At 42.4% G+C, this 17944-nt stretch overlaps 1 protein-coding gene across 1 annotated transcript in view; it reads left to right on the top strand.

The window, feature by feature from the left end:
• The window catches only part of LOC120053194 (NT-3 growth factor receptor-like), a 157936-nt gene that overhangs the window by 15389 nt on the left and 124603 nt on the right, over nt 1-17944 (top strand). The window contains exons 3-6 of the mRNA XM_039000353.1: nt 5022-5176; nt 5674-5816; nt 7382-7523; nt 16563-16862. Of these exons, the coding sequence (XP_038856281.1) occupies nt 5022-5176; nt 5674-5816; nt 7382-7523; nt 16563-16862 (740 nt within the window). The remainder of the gene's footprint in view (nt 1-5021; nt 5177-5673; nt 5817-7381; nt 7524-16562; nt 16863-17944) is intronic.

Raw genomic sequence — 17944 nt, 5'->3', positions numbered from 1 at the left:
TTTTAAGTAAAAGAAGAAATAACAGGGTATTGTTTGGACACAACTGTGATATGAGGCTGGTATTATTCATACTACCAAGATCAAAGCGAATGCAGAGCCAAACATATGCCGCTCCGCACATAGCTGGAGATGTAGACCTGCATTCACTGAATAATACCAATCCTGCTGTAATATTGATTGTTAGCCTGAGGTGGTCGCTCAGCGGATAGAGATAATAAGCTGCTCAGCAAAGAGGACTGGAGGGAACAAGGTTAATGTACTGTATGTAGAAATGTTCATGCACTCATAACGATGTCGCTTCTATTGATTGGTGCTCCCTGCCATCCCTTCTGATTCTTTACTAATTTGTTATAATTTTGTCATCGTACGGTAACATGTGTTTCAGGGATAAATGCATCTCTTGGTCATTGAAGATGCGACTCATGCATTTTCTATACAGTAGTTGTTAGCCAGGAACTGACTGGAGGGAATATCCATCTCTATGAAATCTGGATTTTAGATGGAAAAGCGAGCTTGCAGTAAGCTTGGGAGTAACCAAGGGTGGACCGACAACACGGCGTGGCTGCTCTGTGGCTCATGTTGTGTTAGGCATTCAGAACACCCTTACAGCTCTCTGTCACAGTGGAGACATCGACACCAAGGCTTGGTCAAGGAGCTCAATATAATCAGTGCTGCCTACCAGTGTCTGTCTGCCTGGCCATTTGATACATATACCAGGGCATCAGCCCAGGCCACAACACTGTTTTACTCACCCACACATTGAGACGTCAATCTCACCTCGTCTCCCACACCTTCACCCCCCTCCCTTCCTTCCTTTCTCCTTCTATCACTTCTGTGACTGGTTGTGGTTGTTGAAACAGCTCTCATGCCTGACTGAGCATCACTTTCCCCCAGCAGTACTGCAGACCGGCATCCACCCATGTCATTTAGAATGGAGATCATTGACAACTCTTTCCACCCCCAGTTTGCTTTCAGAGCCAGTGACAGATTGACAGCATGTTGTCACTGTATCAGAATCAACAAAACAATTCATATAAGGATGTATAACCAGAACATAGCGTGTCTTCAGACATCTTGTTCTTTGTTTGGCCTATTGCCACATCATCCATATGGATCAAAAGAGATAAGTGATTTACCATGCTTTGGAGTTGGCAATTTTGTCCACATTTGAAAATAATGATGTGCAATTTGAGCTTGATGCTCAGGGAGATGTCAGAACTGTTTTGCCTTTGTTCATTGTCATAGATAGTTACATTTTTGTACAACATTCATGTATTTTCTGAAGTCTTTATTCTGGGCTTTTTTTAGTTAAACTGCATAACTTCTCAAAAGTGAAGAAGATAACTGTAAATGTCCCAGTTGCTTATCTGATGGGCTGAGCATGAATTCTACGTGAAACCCAGTTTGAATAATAAATAGATTATGGGGACAGGTGGACTTAAATCTGTAATTACCATATTATTAAGCAATGGACTCTCATATGGGGATCAGATTAACAGTGCAGGGAAGCCAATTCAATCCCTGGCTCCAAGAATGTTTGAGACGTCACCGGAAAGGTAATGAGACCAAGCAGAGAGAAGCCTGCTGTCATCCTCATGGTTCTGTAATCTAGGAAGAGGAAGGTAGGGGTTTACATCCTTGGCCCCTGTTCTATTCATATTCACTGCCTTTAATTAGCCACTGCTCTTCATTTGGGCTTAATCCTCCCCCTTGGCTATCATTGATATATTCACTGCACCGTGTTGGGAAATCACCTAAATTCAATTTAGTTGTATGCATGTGGATAGAGTAATCTCAGCCTTTCAAATAATTACCCCCTCCCCCCAAAAAAACATTATTGGATATGTTAGAGAAATGTTATTGGATTTCTCCAATATGGTCCACATCTGTAAACTGGGATTGATTTATCCAATATGGTCCACATCTGTAAGCTAAGATTGATTTCTCCAATATGGTCCACATCTGTGAACTGGGATTGATTTCTCCAATATGGTCCACATCTGTGAACTGGGATTGATTTATCCAATATGGTCCACATCTGTGAACTGAGATTGATTTCTCCAATATGGTCCACATCTGTGAACTGAGATTGATTTCTCCAATATGGTCCACATCTGTAAACTGAGATTGATTTCTCCAACTGCCAATATAGATTCGAAAGCTAAGTGATTGCAGGTCAGTAAATGTTTTATGTCATCGTCATTTGATTTTGCCATATTCCTTTGTTGCAGTGTTCAGCTCCTTCATGGTCTCTCTCAGTTGGTGTTTAATGAAAATCCAGCCAGGGAGACTGCATAAGTCCTGTACTGGGATTTCACCAAATATGGCCTAACTCGTTATCAAATGTGTACAGATAACATTAACATTTAGCCAGCTTGCCTAGAGAATACTGTACAGTGTAGTTAATGGGCAATCTTTTATATCTGGCATAGCTATTGCCACTTACTGAACACTCACATACTATAGGGACCTTGTTAAATTGGGCATCACCAACTTTACCTTTAACTGATGAAAAACCCTTGTGTCTCATTTATCCTGGTAAGTGTATGTGGCAGGCTGATCAATTCCCAGTCCACCTTGAAAATGGGAGCTATTTGTATTCAGGCCACACCTCCCTACGCATAATTCCATGTACAATACTGTACAAAAGAGATAAAAACATATTTATGTATGCATTTCTCTGTTGCATTTCTCTGTTGTCACATATTGTATCCAATGTCCCTCCGTACCTGTCATTTTAAAGCAGATACTAATGTATAATACATAACAGGAGATACATAACCATGATTAAGTTATATGTGATTTGCCATTCTCAGCTCATCATATAGGCTACTGGACTCCCATGTGTGTTCCTAGCTGCACGACACCTTGACCTTTCCAAAGGTTAATTTGATGTTTTATTCAGGTTAGTAGAAGATATGCAAATGGATATGCAAAAGTCAGTGCTGTGGCCAAACTCCCCATGGGCTATCTTTATATCATGCTATCCTCGGTTTATTGTCTCTATGTTGTTAATTAAGTACATATTTTCAGAGGTATGTTGTGATGGTACTGAGTAATAAAAGAGGCCATCTGCCTACCAGAGGAGGCTCATAATAATGTCTGGAACAGAGCAAATGGAATGGCATCAAACACATAGAAACCATGTGTTTGATACCATTCCACTTATTCCACTCCAGCCATTACCACGAGCCTGTCCTCCCCAATTAATGTGCCACCAACCTCCTGTGCTGCCCACACACACTCACACTCACACACACACACACACACACACACACACACACACACACACACACACTTCATAAAGGTGTTTTATTCATGTTGTACGTTCTGTAGGAAGCCTTTGATCACCATTCTTCAAAGTAGCTTAATGCACACGTGGAAAAGTGAACCCAGGGTACTCTGTCCTTGGACAGAACAGAACACACAATACTGCCCAAAACCAAGTTAGTCCATGTATTGCAGGCAAGTACATCATCATTTAAAGACAACAGAAAAAGTCTCTGTGAGTGACTCTCCCCCCCATCCAGACCTGCGTGTTACGTAGTGTATAGCGATGGCTGCGATGTCCATTTAGCATGCACACTCCGCTTTTCACGCGCGATCTCTGACCCCATCTTGTAAATCAGAAAGGTTATCTCTCTTTTGTCAACTGGTGGATCAATAAGTATGCAAGCACACAGCTAGCTAAGATCATGTTAATGAAATATCCTCCAGGTCCAGGTGTTTTACCTCTCTTTCCATATGTTGGATCCAGTGTGCTGTGCTGTACTACACACTAGGCCCTCAGAGAGCCAGGCAGGAGGAAGCAGGCAGCAGGTAGCAGGAAGCAGGCAGCAGGCAGCCAGGCTGCAGGAAGCAGGGTGCACATCATGTGGAACTAAAGGGATTAGACATGCTAACTGGCACTTCATAGTCTTTTCTGGTCCATGGACAAATGTAACAAATGTGATAATAATGTCAGGAAAGATGTCAAAAGTGGAAAGTAGTTTTCCCATGTGGATGAAAGACAGAAAGAATACAATGGGCACGTTCAATATTTTATTATGATGTGAGCATTGTGAGGACTATTCATTTGACCCATTCTCCTTATCTTAATGAATAAGAAATGTCTGGACAAATGTATCTTAAGGGGTAAAATAGAGGAAATGACATGATGTCGTATAAAGGCTTGTTTGAAGCAGCAGAGTCTGAGCTAACAGTGATACCCAGTCTGTCTCATCAGAACCCCACACCTCATCACAGGAGCTGCCTGGGTGTGAGGATCTGGAAAGCTGGGGTGTGAGGGGGGTCGTCGGTGGGAATGTGTTAGGCGTGTTATTTAAGGGGATAATTATGATTAATAATTCATATTATTATTAATGTTTTGAGCATCACAGGGTATGAACATCACACCCCTCCTGTTCTCCAACCCTCATTAATCCTTTGTTAAAATAATATGAGTCTTACTGTACAGTATGTGCTCATGCTCAAGCACTGTGATATTCTATTTTCAATATTGAAATTCACGGTCACCCACCAAAGCACATGAATTTAAAAGTGTATTTGCTCTGGGTGGTTCTACAAAGAAGACCTTTAGCTCTTCCCTGGTATCATTTTCAAATTTGTCATCCGTGTCATTCACATTAATGTGACAATATTGATTTAGCCAGGGCTGGTGCAGGGCCTGTGTTTGTTGAGGGAAGGGCTAAGTCCAAATCATATCCACCCGCTTCCAGCCCCAGCCTACGGTTAGCCTGGCCTGGAGATGAGATGGAGGGTCTCCAGTTCCTCCCCAGGCACGGTGTGATGAATGTTTGGGGCTGGTCTGGAGGATACTTCTGCCTGTCCTGACGGTAAATGACCACAGATGCATTGTGTTGTTTCTCAACATATATTATTTTTTCTTCTCTCTCTCTCTCTCTCTCTCTCTCTCTCTCTCTCTCTCTCTCTCTCTCTCTCTCTCTCTCTCTCTCTCTCTCTCTCACTCTCTCACTCTCTCACTCTCTCACTCTCTCACTCACTAACTAACTAACTAACAGGAGGCTGGAAGAAGTGGTGTTTGAGTGTGGCTGTGATATCCGCTGGATTCAGCTGTGGCAGCAGCGAGGGGAGGCTGGCCTGAACACCCAGCAACTCTTCTGCAACAACGGAGCCTCCAAGATCCCTCTGCAGGCTATGAATATCTCACTCTGTGGTACGAACCACTGGCACCACGTTCCCTGCTCCACACTCCTCAATCATCGCATGGTAGAATAATAGGGAGCACTTTACTTGGAGTGACTGTCATAGAGCCTAGACTATTCACATCGAATTCATAAGAATGACCTAAACGCCTGTCATAACTCATCTCATGACAGCCGGCCAAAGAGAGTCATGACAACTCACTGTTCTGAAACTCTGCTTGTTCCTTCCTTTCCCAAATAGAATTCACAATAGCTCAAAGTATCTCAGTGAGAATTTCAAGTGTGCTGTGTCTAGGTTGTATTCTCTCTCTCTCTCTCTCTCTCTCTCTCTCTCTCTCTCTCTCTCTCTCTCTCTCTCTCTCTCTCTCTCTCTCTCTCTCTCTCTCTCTCTCTCTCTCTCTCTCTCTCTCTCTCTCTCTCTCTCTCTCTCTCTCTCTCTCTCTCTCTCTCTCTCTCTCTCTCTCTCTCTCTCTCTCTCTCTCTCTCTCTCTCTCTCTCTCTCTCTCAGACCTGCCGGACATCAGTGTGACGCACTTTAACCTCACGGTTGTTGAGGGGGACAGAGTCACCGTCACCTGTAATGGATCTGGATCCCCCCTACCTGAGGTGGACTGGACCGTCAATGACCTCCACTCCATCAATACTCACCAGGTGGGCTAGGGGACAAACCAGGGGACACACAATGCACTCTGTTATTCTACTGATCACTAGGTTGTACACTATATATCAGTGGATTCGGCTATTTCAGCCACACCCATTGCTGACAGGTGTAGAAAATCGAGCACACAGCAATGCAGTCTCCATTGGCAGTAGAATGGCCTTACTTACTTACTGGCCTTTACTGAAGAGCTCAGTGACTTTCAACGTGGCACCGTCATAGGAGGCCACCTTTCCAACAAGTCAGTTCGTCAAATTTCCGCCCTGCTAGAGCTGCTGTCAAGCGCTGGTATTGTGAAGTGGAAACGTCTAAGAGTGACAACGGCTCAGCCGCGAAGTGGTAGGCCACACAAGCTCACAGAATGGGACCGCTGAATGTTGAAGCGCGTAGCACGTAAAAATTGCCTGCCCTCGGTTGCAACACTCACTACCGAGTTCCAAACTGCCTCTGTAAGCACAATAACTTTTCGGTGTGAGCTTTATGAAATGGGTTTTCATGGCCGAGCAGATGCACAAAAGCCTAAGATCACCTGCAATGCCAAGCGTTGGCTGGAGTGGTGTAAAGCTTGCCGCCAATGGACTCTGGAACAGTGGAAACGCGTTCTCTGGAGTGATGAATCACACTTCACCATCTGGCTGTCCCATGATGAATCTGGGTTTGGCGGATACCAGGACAACGTTACCTGTCCCAATGCATAGTGCCAACTGTAAAGTTTGGTGGAGGAATAATGGTCTGGAGCTGTTTTTCATGGTTCGTGCTCCCAGTGAATGGAAATCTTAATGCTACAGCATACAATGACATTCTAGACGATTATGTGCTTCCAACTTTGTGGCAACAGTTTTGGGAAGGCCCTTTTCTGTTTCAGCATGACAGTGCACAACGCGAGGTCCATACAGAAATTTTTTGTCGAAATTGGTGTGGAAGAACTTGACTGGCCTGCACAAAGCCCTGGCCTCAACCTCATCGGACACCTTTGGGATGAATTGGAATGCAGACTGCAAGCCAGGCTTAATTTCCCAACATCAGTGCACGACCTCACTAATGCTCTTGTGGCTGAATGGAAGCAAGTCCCAGCAGCAATGTTCCAACATCTAGTGGAATGCCTTCCCAGAAGAGTGGAGGCTGTTATAGTAGCAAAGGGGGGACCAATCCATATTAATACCCATGATTTTGGAATGAGATGTTCGACAAGCAGGTGTCCACATTATTTTGGTCATGTAATGTACCATTGTGATTTGTGTATATCTAGCTGCATGAAACTCATTGGCTTGTGACCTTCGAGTTTGTGTTAACTACAGTACAACTTCAGGGTCAGTGCCATTTAGATTCCAGTTAGTTATGGAATTCAGTTGTTGTGCAATAGAGAAAGTCCATGTCCAATTGTGTTTTTCTGATTTCACAGCTTTCTGAAACCCTGAAAATGCATAACATGCAGAATATTACATCTAAAATCCTTAATGGAGATTGTCTGCCGCTATGCTATGAGGTTGTCAAGCACCTTTATCTTTATCCTACTGTATCACTCACTCCTCTCTCTTTCTCTCCTGCTCTGTTCCAGTCCAATGTGTACTGGCCCAATGTCCACTCCATCAATCTGACCCTGGTCAACGTGAGTCGTGATGACAACTTCTACATGCTGACCTGTATAGCAGAGAACAAAGTGGGGATGGCCAACACCTCCATTCAGCTCACTGTCCATTGTACGTAGTGATAACCAATTCCACTTCAAAGTTTGTATTTATCAAATTGCACATCGCAAACACTGTGTTTGCTGTTTGATGGAGCCAATATTCAGCTCATTCTCCAATGCATGTACAGTTTGCAAATATTCAGATCATAGTCAGCCCATGAATGCTGCAGATGTTGTCAAGCACCTTGTTACACCACTATGTAGCTTTTATATGCAGACAACGTTTAATAACATTTTATTCCTCAAATTGTGCTATGCATTCTTTATGTGCATCTAAGATACATGTACAGTGGATTCGGAAAGTATTCAGACCCCTTGAATTTTTTCACATTTTGTTACGTTACAGCCTTATTCTAAGATTGATAAAGATTTTTTTTAAACAATTTAATCAATCTACACACAATACCTCATAATGACAAAGCAAAACCAGGTTTTTAGATTTTTTTTGCAAATGTATTAAAATTAAATACAGATATCACATTTACGTACATAAGTATTCAGAACTTTGCGATTTTGCGAACTTTGCGATTACAGCCTCGAGTCTTCTTCGGTATAACACTACAAACTTGGCACACCTGTATTTGGGGAGTTTCTCCCATTCTTCTCTGCAGATCCTCTGAAGCTCTGTCAAGTTGGATGGGGAGCATCTCTGCACAGCGATTTTCAGGTCTCTCCAGAGATGTTCGATCAGGTTCAAGTCTGGGCTCTGGCTTGGCCACTCAAGGACATTGAGAGGCTTGTACCGAAGTCACTCCTGCATTGTCTTGGCTGTGTGCTTAAGGTCATTGTCCTGTTGGAAGGTGAACCTTTGCCCCAGTCTTTGGTCCAGGGTGCTCTGGAGCAGGTTTTCATAAAGGATCTCTCTGTACTTTGCTCCGTTCATCTTCCCCTCCAGCCTGACTAGTTTCCCAGTCCCTGTCGCTGAAAAACATCCCCACAGCATGATGCTGCCACCACCATGCTTCACCATAGGGATGGTGCCAGGTTTCCTCCAGACGTGACGCTTAGCATTCAGGCCAAGAGTTCAATTTTGGTTTCATCAGACCAGAGAATCTTGTTTCTCATGGCCTGAGGGTCCTTTAGGTGATTTTTGGCAAACTCCAAGTGGGCTGTCATGTGCCTTTTACTGAGGAGTCGCTTCCGTCTGGCCAGTCTACCATAAAGGCCTGATTGGTGGAGCGTTGCAGAGATGGTTGTTTTTCTGGAAGGTTCTCCCATCTCCACAGAGGAACTCTGGAGCTCTGTCTGTGTGACCATCGGGTTCTTGGTCACCTCCCTGACCAAGGCCCTTCTCCCCCGATTACTCAGTTTGGTCGGGCAGCCAGCTCTAGGAAGAGTATTGGTGGTTCCAAACTTCTTCCATTTAAGATTGATGGAGGCCACTGTGTTCTTGGGAACCTTCAATGCTGCAGACATTTTTTGGTACACTTCTCCAGATATGTGCCTCGACACAATCCTGTCTCGGAGCTCTAGGGACAATTTCTTTGACCTCATGACTTGGTTTTTGCTCTGACATACGCTGTCAACTGTGGGACCTTATATAGACAGGTGTGTGCCTTTCCAAATCATGTCCAATCAATTGAATTTACCACAGGTGGACTTCAATCAAGTTGTAGAAACATCTCAAGGATGATCAACGGAAACAGCATGCACCTGAGCTCAATTTCGAGTCTCATAGCAAAGGGTCTGAATACTTATGTAAATAATGTATTTCTGTTTTTATTTTTAATACATTTGCAAACATTTCTAAAAATTAGTTTTTCCTTTGTCACATTCTCCTGTAAAGTAGACTAGTGGTATTTTACAGTATATGTGTAAAATGATTAAAAAGCTAGAATTCAAGCTAGAATTCTTAATTGAAACAATAAAAAAGCAGTCACCTCGCTTGTGTTTTGTTAGAAAGCTGAGGGATGGGCCTGGAGAAGTGTAACCACTCTCAAATGCATTGACAGAGCTATGGTTGCAAGGACTGACCATCTATGATATCAACAATATATATTTAACCATGTTTTGAGGCTATTCAGTGTTTTTTTTACATGCGCATTGTTTACAAACATTGTTATAAAAAAACATGTATTTTGGGTTCTGATGGGGTATGACAGTCGAACTAAGCTTATGAGGCATTTATAAGTTACATTCTTCTAGAATCAATGGGTATATATCCTTATAAGTCCAAAAATGGATGTAGCAACTAAGGATTCCAGCTTTAAGGAATAAGCAATCTCCCTTGCATTCTGATGTCTGACTACTGATCATAAACTCCCTCTTATAGATAGTAGCCCAGAGGTGTCAAACTAATTTTGCCTTGGTCTTCAAATGCTTCAAATGTATTATATTTTCTCACAGTCAAAATTTGCTAAGACTTGTCCTTAATCCATAGCTTTTGAATTTCTGATGCTCCCTGACTGTCTAGCATTCGTTTCAATGACTGTTAGCAAGCTGAACAGAGTGAATAGACTATACATGTACACTATATATACAAAGGTATGTGGACACCCCTTCAAATTTGTGTATTCGACTATTTCAGCCACTCCCGTTGCTGTCAGGTGTATAAAATCGAGCACACAGCCATGCAATCTCCTGAGACAAACATTGGGAGTAGAATGGCTTTACTGAAGAGCTCAGTGACTTTCAAAGTGGCACCGTCATAGGATGCAACCTATCCAACCAGTCAGTTTGTCAAATTTCTGCCCTGCTGTTATTGTGAAGTGGAAATGTCTTGGAGAAACAACGGCTCAGCCGCGAATTGGTAGGTGACACAAGCTCACAGAACGGGCTGCCGAGTGCTGAAGCGCGTAGCGCAGTAATGTTGTTTGTCCTCAGTTGCAACATTCACTACCGAGTTCCAAACTGCCTCTGGAAGCAACGTCAGCACAATAACGGTTCGTCAGGAGTTTCATGAAATGGGTTTCCATGGACGAGCAGCCGCGCACAAGCCTAAGATCACCATGCACAATGCCAAGCGTCGGCTGGAGTGGTGTAAAGCTTGCCGCCATTGGACTCTGGAGCAGTGGAAACGCGCTCTCTGGAGTGATGAATCACGCTTCACCATCTGTTAGTCTGACGGACGAATCTGGGTTTGGAGGATATCAGGAAAATGCTAACTTCCCTTATGCTTAGTGCCAACAGGTGGAGCTTGGTGTAATGGACTGGGGCTATTTCATGGTTCGGGCTAGGCCCCTTAGTTCCAGTGAAGGGAAATCTTAACGATACAGCATACAATGACATTCTAGATGATTCTGTGCTTCCAACTTTGTGGCAACAGTTTGGGGATGGCCCTTTCCTGTTTCAGCATGACAATGCCCCTGTGCACAAAGCAAGGTCCATACTGAAATGGTTTCGAGATCGATGTGGAAGAACTTGACTGGCCTGCACAGAGCCCTGGCCTCAACCTCATCGAACACCTTTGGGATGAATTGGAATACAGACTGCGAGCCAGGCTTAATCTTCAAACATCAGTGCCCAACCTCACTAAGGCTCTTGTGGCTGGATGGCTGAATTTCTTCTCAATTATATTATTTATTATAATTCTTTACTCATACGACCCGTGGGCCGGATTGAATGGGCCATATCTTTGACACCCCTGTTGTATCCTTTGTTAACTACTCCTATCCATTCTATCAGTCCTCCTATCCATTCAATGCTATCCATTCTAACCTATCCATTCTATCAGTACTCCTATCCATTCAATGCTATCCATTCTAACCTATCCATTCTATCAGTAATCCTATCCATTCTATTTTCACCATTCTATTACTACTCCTATCCATTCTACCAGTACTCCTATCCATTCAATGCGATCCATTCTAACTCCATTATATCAGTAATCCTATCCATTCTATTTTCACCATTCTATTACTACTCCTATCCATTCTATCAGTACTCCTATCCATTTAATGCGATCCATTCTATCAGTACTCCTATCCATTCAATGCGATCCATTCTATCAGTACTCCTATCCATTCAATGCTATCCATTCTGTCAGTAATCCTATTTTCACCATTCTATTACTGCTTCTATCCATTCTATCAGTACTCCTATACATTCTATCAGTAATCCTATCCATTCTATTTTTGCCATTATATTACTACTCCTATCCATTCTATCAGTACTCCTATCCATTCTATCCTCTCCATTCTATCAATACGCATGTCCATTCTATCCTCTACATTCTATAACTTGGCCTACTTTTATCCATTCTAGAAGTTCCATTATATCAGTACTCCTATCCATTCTATCCTCTCCATTCTATAACTAGACCTACTTTTATCCAATGTAGCAGTTCCATTCTATCAGTGCCCAGAGGCCATTGTATTGAATATTTGTCACGTTCCTGACCTGTTTTCTGTTGTTTTTGTATTTGTTTAGTATGGTCAGGGCGTGAGTTGGGGTGGGCAGTCTATGTTATTTGTTTCTTGTTTAGGTTCATGGTTAATTAGCCTTATATGGTTCTCAATCAGGGGCAGGTGTTTGACGTTTCCTCTGATTGAGAACCATATTAAGGTAGGCTGTTCTCACTGTTTGTTTGTGGGTGATTGTCTTCCGTGTCAGTGTTTGTACCACACGGGACTGTTTCGTTTGTCTAGTCTGTTCCTGTTCGTGCGTTCTTCGTTTTATGTAAGTTCTCATGTTCAGGTCGGTCTACGTCGTTTTTGTTATTTTGTAATTTATTCAAGTGTACTTCGTGTTTCGTCTTGTCCAATAAATTCATAATGTTTTCATCACCCGCTGCATTTTGGTCCGATCCTTGCTCCTCCTCAGACGAGGAGGAGAACATTCGTTACAATATTGATGCCTGCGAGCTGGGAGGTGGTTCCCTTGGATGAAAATATTTTATCCATGACAAGGCAGTTGGCCAACAGAGGTATAACATTATTCTCTCCATACTCAATACATATTGATTCCCAGAGATTATGATGAGATCTGAACTCAGGTGGAAACAAGTCTCTCTCTCTCTTATGCTCGCTTACTCTCTCTTACGCTCTCTTACGCTCTCTCTCAATTCAATTCAATGGGCTTTATTGGCATGGGAAACATGTTTACAATGCCAAAGCAAATTAAATATACAATAAATAAAAGGGAAATAAACAAGGGAAATATTAGTGAATGTTACACTTACAAAAATGTTCAAAGAGTATACAGTTGAAGTCAGAAGTTTACATAACCTTAGCCAAATACATTGAAACTCAGTTTTACACAATTCCTGACATTTAATCCTAGTAAAAATGTCCCTGTTTTAGGTCAGTTAGGATCACCACTTTATTTTAAGAATGTGAAATGTCAGAAAAATAGTAGAGAGAATGATTTATTTAAGCTTTTATTTCTTTCATCACATTCCCAGTGGGTCAGAAGTTTACATACACTCAATTAGTATTTGGTAGCATTGCCTTTAAATTGTTTAACTTGGGTCAAAAGTTTCGGGTAGCCTTCCACAAGTTTCCCACAATAAGTTGGGTGAATTTTGGTGCATTCCTCCTGACAGAATTGATGTAACTGAGTCAGGTTTGTAGGCCTCCTTGCTCGCACACGCTTTTTCAGTTTTGCCCACACATTTTCTATAGGCTTGAGGTCAGGGCTTTGTGATGGCCACTCCAATACCTTGACTTTGTTGTCCTTAAGCCATTTTCCACAACTTTGGAAGTATGCTTGGGGTCATTGTCCATTTGGAAGACCCATTTGCGACCAAGCTTTAACTTCCTGACTGATGTCTTGAGATGTTGCTTCAATATATCCACATCATTTTCCTTCCTCATGAAGCCATCTATTTTGTGAAGTGCACCAGTCCCCCCACAACATGATGCTGCCCCCCCCGTGCTTCATGGTTGGGATGGTGTTTTTCGGCTTGCAAGCCTCCCCCTTTTTCCTCCAAACATAACGATGGTCATTATGGCCAAACAGTTCTATTTTTGTTTCATCAGACCAGAGGACATTTCTCCAGAAAGTACGATCTTTGTCCCCATGTGCAGTTGCAAACCGTAGTCTGGCTTTTTTATGGCGGTTTTGGAGCAGTGGCTTCTTCCTTGCTGAGCAGCCTTTTAGGTTATGTCGATATAGGACTTGTTTTACTGTGGATATAGATACTTTTGTACCTGTTTCCTCCAGTATCTTTACAACGGCCTTTGCTGTTGTTCTGGGATTGATTTGCACTTTTCGCACCAAAATACGTTTATCTCTAGGAGACAGAACGTGTCTCCTTCCTGAGCGGTATGACGGCTGCTTGGTCCCATGGTGTTTATACTTGTGTACTATTGTTTGTACTGCTGAACGTGGTACCTTCAGGCGTTTGGAAATTGCTCCCAAGGATGAACCAGACTTGTGGAGGTCTACAATTTTTTTTATGAGGTCTTGGCTGATTTCTTTAGATTTTCCCATGATGTCAAGCAAAGAGGCACTGAGTTTGAAGGTTGGCCTTGAAATACATCCACAGGTGCACCTCCAATTGACTCAAATTATGTCAATTAGCCTATCAGAAGCTTTTAAACCTATGATATAATTTTCTGGAATTTTCCAAGCTGTTTAAAGGCACAATCAACTTAGTGTATGTACACTTCTGACCCACTGGAATTGTGAAATAATCTGTCTGTAATCAATTGTTGGAAAAATGACTTGTGTCATGCACAAAGTAGATGTCCTAACCGACTTGCCAAAACTATAGTTTGTTAACAAGAAATTTGTGGAGTGGTTTAAAAACAAATTTTAATGACTCCAACCTAAGCGTATGTAAACTTCCGACTTCAACTGTAGATATTTCAAATGTTATATTATTGGCTATGTACTCTCGCTCTCTCACTCTCTGTCTCTCTCTCCCCCTCTCTTCATCTCAGTCTCTCTCACTCTCTCTCATGCTCTCTTTCTACACCCCCTCTATCTCAAACACTAATTTTCAGGGTGTATTTTAGGGTTGTCACAATACTACAATATATGATTGTCCATGGCAACAACGAAAACACAAAGCAGACAAGACTCTTTGGTCTTTAAAGAAACCTACTGCTTGTAAAATATTGTGTGCTATAGCTTAGAAAATAAACATGATTCTGGTTGACAACATAGGGCTGCTTGTTTCCAACATTTTTCCTCAGGAAATATAGTTCGCTTCATGTGTTGTTTCCTTGCCACAATACCTCTGAGAATCGCAATACTGGTATTGTGACATCCCTAGTGTATTTTAGCTGAATTAACAGTGAATCAGAATATGATTGATGCTTTACATGATCTCTGTATGCCACATTCACAGCCCTGGATTTGCAGATGGTTAGCTTCTAACAGATTGACCATAGATGTGAAGTTAAGTGGTGAGCACTTTTATGAGGTGTGATATTATTACTGCGTCTGGCCGCCATCATTCAGAGTGGATGTGTCCACTCAACCAAAAGCCTGGAGACAAACCAATGTTCCTGTGGTCAGTAGCCACATCCTAGAAGCAGATTCAAATGTCAACAAAACACCATTTATATGGTTGGCCTTCAAACTACTGAAAGTCTCTCTACTGGGGGTTGGTTTCCTTGGATGTGGATATATTTCATCCATGACAAGGCAGTGGTCCTCCACGTGAAAGATTGCAGAGATTCATAGAATGTTTCATCACATAATGTGCATGATTGCTTTCCAGCCGAGCGAGGAGAGAGGGGCTCTGACCCTAGTTATTCAGTGGCAGTGCACTGGTGCAACACAGCAAAGCCATTTGTTTTTGTTTGTGTTGTTCTTTATGAAGCCACATGCTCTTTGGTTTCCTAACCTTCCTGGTAATTACCAATCATCTCAACAGCCGCTTGGCTTGTCTGTTGGAAACGCCTTAAAACAGAGAATGTCAACAGCTGTGGTGATTAGTTAGGCTAACCGATCGTCAAGTTCCCTTATTAGACCACATTGTTTCCTTCAGCTGGATACCAGAACAGGGTAATATGATGAGCGTTTGTTGTTCCTGCATTTACATTCATACTGAGTGGTGTTGGCCAACAGGGTGCAACACTATTCCCTCCATATCCAATGCATATTGATTCCCAGAGATTATGATGAGATCTGCAAACTCAGGTGGAAACTCATGTCTCTCGCTCTCTCTCTTACGCTCTCTACCCTTTCTCTCTCTGTCTCTCTCTCTCTTTCTATACCCCCTCTATCTCAAACACTCATTTTCAGGGTGTTTTCCTGAATATCTTCACAGAGACCCCCTGTGTTTGACCTTGCATTTCCAACAATGAGGAAATTGGCATGTACTCGGTGTATATAGTGTGTATTTTAGGGTTGTCACGATACTACGATATCTGATTGTCCATGGCAATAAGGAAAACACAAAGCAGACTAAACTCTTCGGTCTTTAAAAAAAAACTACTGCTTGTAAAATATTGTGTGCTATAGCTTTGAAAATGAACATGATTCTGGTTGACAACATAGGGCTGCTTGTTTCCAACATTTTTCCTCAGGAAATATAGTTCGCTTCATGTGTTGTTTCCTTGCCACAATACCTCTGAGAATCGCAATACTGGTATTGTGACATCCCTAGTGTATTTTAGCTGAATTAACAGTGCATCAGAATATGATTGATGCTTTACATGATCTCTGTATGCCACATTCACAGCCCTGGATTTACAGATGGTTAGCTTCTAACAGATTGACCATAGATGTGAAGTTAAGTGGTGGGCACTTTTATGAGGTGTGATATTATTACTGCGTCTGGCCGCCATCGTTCAGAGTGGATGTGTCCACTCAACCAAAAGCCTGGAGACAAACCAATGTTCCTGTGTTCAGTAGCCACATCCTAGCAGCATATTCAAATGTCAACAAAACACCATTCATATGATTGGCCTTCAAACCACTCAGTCTCTGCAGACAAACTTGAAAATACATGGGTACAGAGTGTAACTATAGAACATTGTGTGATTCTGTCCTGCGTCAGACATAGTAAAACAAGTGCAGGCTCCTGAACAAGGCTACATGGTGTAACTAAAACATTGTGTTGTGTGTGGCACATGTCCTAACGCTGACACATTAAAGAACACATATCTGTCATACCTGACGCTCCTCTCCTCCTGTCTGTCCTCCCTCCCAACAGTCCCCCCCACCATCCTGAAGCTGGATGAGCCCGAGCGTCGCCATGAAACCTGCATAGAGTTCACTGTGCGTGGCAACCCCCAGCCCACCCTGCGCTGGTTCCACCGGGACAACGAGATCTCCCCCAGTGACTACATCCGCACTGAAATGGATACCTACCAGGACTACCTAGAGGGATGCCTCAACTTCAAGGACCCCACACACCACAACAACGGCAACTACACTCTGGAGGCTAGCAACTTCCTAGGAGTCACCACCAAGACAGTGTATGGACACTTCCTCAACGCCCCATTTCCAGACGGTAGGTAGATAATACTAGCTAAAGTAGCTATGCTGTATATAATAGTACAGATATATAGTAGCTTCATACCTGTGACCTTTCATTAGTCCAACATGATATTGCATGGATCAGTGGAATCGATGAAGCAGAGCTGAAAACTGTTAAGAGAGTCACTGAGAACCAAGTTTTACTGACTTATTAACAGGGTTACTGATGAATATAGGACATTCTCTCTTTCTGTTAGACCTCTATTAATAAATGGGATTTATGTACACTACTTGTCAAAAGTTTTAGAACACCTACTCATTCAAGGGTTTTTCTTTATTTTTACTATTTTCTACATTGTAGAATAATAGTGAGACATCAAAACTATGAAATAACACATATGAAATCATATAGTAACCAAAAAAGTGTTAAACAAATCAAAATATATTTTATATGTGAGATTCTTCAAATAGCCACCCTTTATCTTGATCTTGGCATTCCCTCAACCAGCTTCACGAGGTAGTAACCTGAATGCATTTTAATAAACAGGTGTGACTTCTTAAAAATTAATTAGTGGAATTTATTTCCTTCTTAATGTTTTTGAGACAATTAGTTGTGTTGTGACAAGGTAGGGGGGGGGGGGGGGGGGGGGGGGGGGTATACAGAAGAGCCCTATTAGGTAAAAGACTAAGTCCATATTATGGCAATTACAGCTCAAATAAGCAAAGAGAAATGACAGACCATCATTACTTTCAGTCAATCCGGAAAATTTCAAGAAGTCGCAAAAACCATCAAGCGCTATAATTAAACTGGCTCTTATGATGACTGCCACAGGAATAGAAGACCCAGAGTTACCTCTCCTGCAGAGGATATGTTCATTAGAGTTACCAGCCTCAGAAATTGCTGCCCAAATAAATGCTTCACAGAGTTCAAGTTACAGACACATCTCAACATCCACTGTTCATGGAATACTGTGGTAAACGGGCCTTCATGGTCGAATTGCTGCAAAGAAACCACTACTAAAGGACACCAATAAGAAGAAGAGACTTGCTTGAGCCAAGAAACACGAGCAATGGACATTAGACCGGTGAAAATTTGTCCTTTGGTCTGGAGTCCAA

This window comes from Salvelinus namaycush, chromosome 9 (genome assembly GCF_016432855.1).
Source record: "Salvelinus namaycush isolate Seneca chromosome 9, SaNama_1.0, whole genome shotgun sequence".
Taxonomy (NCBI): domain Eukaryota; kingdom Metazoa; phylum Chordata; class Actinopteri; order Salmoniformes; family Salmonidae; genus Salvelinus; species Salvelinus namaycush.
Note: the sequence above shows the minus strand (reverse complement) of the source record. Positions and strands in the feature narration are given on the sequence as shown.